Source organism: Oryzias melastigma, linkage group LG19 (assembly GCF_002922805.2).
Source record: "Oryzias melastigma strain HK-1 linkage group LG19, ASM292280v2, whole genome shotgun sequence".
Lineage (NCBI taxonomy): Eukaryota > Metazoa > Chordata > Actinopteri > Beloniformes > Adrianichthyidae > Oryzias > Oryzias melastigma.
The window spans coordinates 4,996,057-5,002,195 of record NC_050530.1 but is presented as its reverse complement, the minus strand read 5'-3'; the positions used below and the strand labels follow the sequence as shown (position 1 = coordinate 5,002,195).

Below are 6,139 nucleotides of genomic sequence, written 5' to 3'. Positions count from 1 at the left end.
GCTCACAGACCTTGTGGTTCCAACATGGCGGCGTCTGTATTGTGAAAAAAATGGCGACTGAATTGACTTCATATGGTTGGAGTTGTGCTGGAATTGTGCTACCTGCGTGTTGCGCCTTTTTTGCCGTGTGCTACGCTTTGTTGTGCATGTTGTGCTCTGTTGCTGCACATGCTTTAGCCACTTTTCTCCTTCAGAAGCTGCTGGAGTTACAGTTTTATAGAATTAAAAATGACAGTACGTTAAGGTTTTGTGTTCCGGCGTCACCAGCGACGCCTCAGGTGTTGAAGGGTTAAAGACGGGTTGAGACGGAGGGAAAAAGACGCCGTGGAAGAGCTTCACGTGACGAGCTGTAGGACCAACGTCTCACGACCCATTTTCCACTTTAAAGACTTCCCTGGTTCCTCAGAGTGACCCCCCCCGGCTGCAGGGCCCCTCAGCAGATGTAAGATGATCTGCTGGATTCCTGCAGCTCCTCACTCAGCAGTTCTGCCTGCAGCAGCGCCGAGCCGAGCCCGGACCGGGCTCAGAGGAATGTGGGTTTACGGCTGGCACCGCCTCAGAGGCTTTGTGGGGGTGAGAGGGAGACAAAGCTGTGGCTGTCTGGAGAGGCTGATGAAAGAACGGACCGGAGGGTCCGGGTGGTCTCAAAGAGGCAAGAACCTCAAACTCGTTAACAGAACCGTCTCATCAGGAGGTTCTGTTTGTGCTCTCCAGTTCCTGTACCCCGTCCTGCCGGCTCTTCTGGACTGCAACCCCTTCTCAGGAGGTCCCGGTGGTCTCCAGGTTCCGGCGGCGGTCCAGCAGGTGCTGTTGGTTCTGACCCGAACCTGGAAGCTGCTGTCCGACTGTCGGGTCCATCCAGAGATCTCCTCCCAGCTCATGGGCTACATGTTCTACTTCATCAGCGCGTCGCTCTTCAACTCCTTCATGGAGAGAGGTGTGTTCGCCTGGAGCTCCTCCAGAACTTTTTATCTTCACATAAACGTGTTTAGAATATTTTATTTTATGGAGGAAAGTTCTAAAACGTTTCTGACGCTTTAAACTTCAAATCTTTGTTCATAAACGTTCATGTTCTGAACGGGTCGAGGATTCACAAGCGTCTCAGAACCTCCTTCCTGCACGCAGGCTCAGAACCGGGCTTCTACCGCTGGTCCAGAGGGGTACGGATGCGGGCCAACCTGGACCTACTTCTGGACTGGGCCCACGCCGCCGGGGTGGGAGAACCGGCCCTGGAGAACACTCAGGTCCTGTCGTCAGCCATCAACCTGCTGGCCACGCCCCCAAAGAAGCTCCTGCAGGTCAACATGCTGACGGTCTTCATGAAACCTGCAGAGTTTGTTCTGTTGAGGTTGAAGTTCTGTTCCTGATCCAACACTTCCTGTCCGCTCAGAGCTCGTGGGCGTGGCTTCGCTCAGAGTTTCCCTCCCTCACTGCGGCGCAGCTGAACCACCTGCTGAGCCGGTACAGTCCGGCGCCACCCTGCCGTCAGGCGTGGACGCCATCGCCGCAGGACCGGCAGGCGGCTCGTCAGACCTGTGAGGCCGGACCTCCTCAGAACCTCAGAACCGGTTCTCCTCCTGACCTCCTAACCCCCCCCCCTCTCTCTGCTCAGCCGACATCCTGCAGAGCTTCGACTCCCATCATCCTTTGCTGCTCCCTGACGAAGGTTACCAGCTCCAGCTGACCGCCGCGGGGACAGAACCGGCTCTGATGGAGGAACTGGACCGGCTCAGAGAGTTTATCTCCGGCCTCTCGGCCCCCCAGGTACCAAAACATCTTTTCTGCTTTGATTCGTGGGTGGATGAGGGGGGAGGGGGGGGGGAATCCGACTGGAGGATTCAGGAATTCTGGAAATGACACCGGCAGCTGTTCTGGAGGCGGCCCGGCTTCCTCAGAGGAGAGAACACAGACGGGTCCAATTTAAAACCGTAGCAAAGAAAGCGCCACCTGCTGGTCATCACGCCCCCCAGTCCGTCTGACTCCTCCCTGTGGAGGTGTGTCCTCCTCCTTCAGGTCCAGTTCTGCCGGTCGGTTGGTTCCGTCTGTCCAACCGGACCTCACAGTTACCTCTACGGTGCAGACGGCGGGATGTGGGTGTGGCTTAAATGGATCAGATCCCTCCACTCCCTCGTCAGCTCTGGGGGCCCTCAGGGCTCGTTCCTGGACCCCTTTTGTTCGGTTGTCCTCGTTCTAAGACCTGCTCGGTTTCCCCGACGACGTCCAATAGGATCCCTCAGAAACATCGTTAGTGGTTTTGTTCTCCTCCTCTGGATCTTCATGATCCCCAGATCACTAGTCAGGATCCTCCAGGATTTTGTGTCCTGCAGACCTTTTAGACCCGGAGAACTTAGAACCTTTGAACTGTCCTCAGGGTGAAGACGTTCAGACTCTTCAAACCTGCAGCAGATCCTCGGAGGAGCGTCTTCCGTCTCAGACCTTCATCCAGAACTCCTCGCCGTCCATCAGCGCCTCTCCTTCCTCCCATCCCTTCAGCAGCAGCGACGGAGAACATTCTCCCACACAGAAGCTCAAAGATGTGGAGCAGGAGGCGGGACGGACCAGCGGGGCGACAGACGTGGACCCCCCTGGCCCCCACGAGCAGGACGGCCCCCTCCATGAAGGTAAAGCAGATCCGTGATCCTCTGAAGATCTCTGCAGAGAAAGTTTTAGAATCCTCAAACGTCAACAGATTCAGACGAACGTCCAAACATCTCGCTCTCAGGAAACGATGACACGTTTCCATGGAAACGCTTGTCTGTGTGATTGTATCATTTCTCTGATGAATGAAGCTTTGCGAAGCTTCATGAACCTTTATGACACTTCTGATCTTTAATCTTATGTTTTAAAGGATTATTTCATTACAGCTGCGATCCTGTTGCTCTACCTGCAGATGGGCGGGGCTTCGAAAGCCCGTCTGCTCTGAAAGCAGACGTCTGCAGACTGAAACGACACTTGGAGCTGAAAGAGGAAGAGGAGGATGAGGATGAAGAGGTGTTCAGCCTGGAGTTGGAGCGAGCTGAAGAAGGACTCGGTCTAGCTCTGGTGGACTCACGGGTCAGTCAACGCGGAACTGGAGGATCGTTCATAATTTAGCTGAAAGTTTCAAATATGGAAGAAAACAAGAACCAGGAAGAATCTGAAAATGCATTTTCAGCTACGCGTCTCTGAAGCTGCAGGTCATCCTTCTGTTCTCCATCTTCACTCAGCTTAAAATACATTTCATACATCATGAAAATCCATGTTAGGAAGCCCGCTCATGCAGAAAAACTAAAGAAAATGGTTTGGAACCGAATGAATTATTTACCTGAAAAGGTTTAAGCTATAATCACAGGAAAGCAAAATTAAAAAACAACAGACGTGTGAACAGATGAATCATGAACTTTATGCCAAGTCAGGTGGAAAAGTTGAGAAGAGCTGAAAAAAATTGAGAAATGCAGAAACACATTAGCTTGGAAAGCTATTAGCTTAGTTAAAAGAGCTAAAGATTTAGCTGAAAATAAAGCTGAGAACAGAATTCAGTTCATCTGTAAAGAATGACAGTGGGCTAAAAATGGACACTTCATGTTAAAAAGTGGAAATTCTGCTTTAACCACTAAATAAACTGAAAGAAGTTAAACAGCAGAGAAGCTGAAAAATGCATACAATGTCATCAACCAGAGCTATTAAGTTAAAACAGCTAAAGACTTTGCTGAAAAAGCAGAGCATTATTTTGAGTAGAGGTCCTCAAACGAGTTCATCATCTCTAAAGAATGTCGTAGTGGGGCTAAAAATTGACACTTCATGTTAAAAAGGGAAAATTCAGCTTTAACCACTAAATAAACTGAAAGGACTTAAACAGCAGAGAAGCTGAAAAATGTAAATATGCAGTTTTCTGTTGAAAGTAAACATTTATTTACTTTTTTTACATTTACATTCATGGACACAGTAGGGAAACATCAAGTCACAGACCAGAAACCATGAAAGTTTTTCAACAAAAGCTGAATAAACTGACCCCTCCCCCCACACACTGGAAAAAGTTAAAAACCTTCAGACCTAAACTAGTGTTGGAGCTTGATGAGGTTAGCTAGAACCGGTTCTCATGAAGATTCGGTCTGAATCCTTCACTTTGACCTTTAGGACGAACCACTGACGAGGGTGGGGGGCGTCTTCATCCACGCCGTCCTCCCAGAATCCCCGGCGGCTCAGTGTGAGCAGCAGGAACCAGGAGACCGGATCCTGGCGGTGAACGGAGTCAGCTTGATGGAACTGGACCGCCTGAGGTGAGTGAGGAGTTCAGAGGTCACATATCAGCCGGGTTTGGATCGGCTTACAGAACCTCTGCCCCCCCATCAGCGGCAGGGAGCTGATCCAGCCGTCCGGCGCCACCCTGAGGTTACTGGTGGGGAGACCGTCCTGCGAGGGTCCAGCGGTGCAGACCGGGTTCTGAACGACGATCCATAGACAGAAACGAGGAGCTGGAGGTTCTGGATTTACTGTGGAAGGTTCTGGGTGTGGTTGGGCCGGGTTTAGACTCAGACAACAGAACCACAAACACGAGAGCAGGAGGCTCCCGGCTGGAACCGCCTTTGAAGACAAACGAGAGGCGTCTGTGGAAGTCCAAACCCGGCTGTAAAGCGGGTTTATGACGGGACCGGAGCCCAACATTAAATCATCTGAACTTTACTGTTTCACTTTCATTTGTTCGTTAGAGAAACTCCAGAGTTTGATGCTCAGAAGTCTGAAAACATGTAGAAAACAGAACAAACGGAAGTTCTGGTTCCTGAAGTCCAGAAGCTGCTAAAGAAGACGAGTCGTTTGGAAGAAGCTGCAGTGAATTATAGCAGCAGGAATGAAAAGAAATCACGCCACCAGCTTATGTGGACCCCAGGAAGAATAGTCTCACCTTCGGTTGAGCCTAATGGGGATCCATAAATAAATAAATAAATAAATAAATAAGTCTACAACCACACCTGAAGTTTCACTGACCTTTGACCTCAGGAAGAGGTCGCTCTTATACATTTAAAAAAAAAATGTATTTTTCCCCTCTCAGGCTAAAACTAGACGGTGAGCCTCAAACTCAGTCACAGAGACACAGAAACACAGTGGAAGTGGCTGTCATAGAAAACACCCCCCAGAGTGAGGTAGAGGTCCCCGGTACCGAGAATGATCTCATGAACCCAGACATGGAGACGTGTAGCCGATGCTTCTGCAGAACTCTTCACAATAAATAAACCTGATCTCTCAACATCATCCGTGTCTTCATACATTCCAAGTGAGACATCTACAGGAGCGATCAGGCTAAGAACGTTAGCTTATAGCTCCTCCCACATGTGACCGCAGCGCCAAGCTCAGGCAGTCGAATCACGTTCGGTGTGAACGTAGTATAAGAGGATGTGTTGACGGGTCAGTGACATGAACATATTAGAAATATGGGCGTGGCTAACAAAAACCCTTTGTTTCTAAGGAAATCCTCAAGTTTACTTCTGCAGATTCTTCTGAAAGTGACACAGATCTGTCCGTCACCTCCAGGAGATCCAACCATAGAATGGTTGCTATGGAGATAAACCAACAGAAAAGCTGTTATTTTGAAAAACCTGGTTTATTTTCAAGAGTTTGTGCCGTGCAGCTCTGACCAGGGGGAGGGGCAGCAGAAGGTAATAGGGTGGGGCTTTAATATGATTTCATTTTGGATTCCATCCTCCTGATTAGCATCAATGCTAATGTAGAGAACATCTCTCTATAACTGCTGTAGATTCCTGAAGGAACTCCTGGTCTCTACAAACAACATTTGGGGCTTTTAATGATACAGAATGTGAAGGGGCGGGGCTTCTGGGAATTGTAGTTTTTAATGGATTTAAGGATATTTTGACTGAAGAGCGTTTTGTTTCTCTAGCAGTCAGGAGGATGTGAATCTTAACTTCGAGTTATTGTTTTGATTGTTGTTATTTTAAGGGTTTAAATAAAGTTTATTTTATTTAAATGAGCAGAAACGCCGCTCTCATCCATACAGGAAACGACTGAAGCTCCACAGGAAACGGTAGGTTGTTAGTTTGGTGTTTGCTCAGGTGCAGGAAAGTACGGAGCCCCTCGGGGGCCAGCGGTAAAAATAATAATAATCTGTGCTCTCGGATTAATAATTGGTGCTCTCAAATTAATAATC

General features: G+C 49.1%; 1 protein-coding gene across 1 annotated transcript in view; it reads left to right on the top strand.

Moving 5' to 3' along the window:
* Positions 1 to 5,229, top strand: part of LOC112141864 (ras-associating and dilute domain-containing protein) — a 19,310-nt gene extending 14,081 nt beyond the window's left edge. The window contains exons 11-18 of the mRNA XM_036217230.1: positions 715 to 937; positions 1,126 to 1,298; positions 1,391 to 1,535; positions 1,613 to 1,764; positions 2,372 to 2,621; positions 2,891 to 3,054; positions 4,117 to 4,259; positions 4,333 to 5,229. Of these exons, the coding sequence (XP_036073123.1) occupies positions 715 to 937; positions 1,126 to 1,298; positions 1,391 to 1,535; positions 1,613 to 1,764; positions 2,372 to 2,621; positions 2,891 to 3,054; positions 4,117 to 4,259; positions 4,333 to 4,426 (1,344 nt within the window). The 3' untranslated portion in view covers positions 4,427 to 5,229. The remainder of the gene's footprint in view (positions 1 to 714; positions 938 to 1,125; positions 1,299 to 1,390; positions 1,536 to 1,612; positions 1,765 to 2,371; positions 2,622 to 2,890; positions 3,055 to 4,116; positions 4,260 to 4,332) is intronic.
* The last annotated feature ends 910 nt before the right edge of the window (positions 5,230 to 6,139 follow it).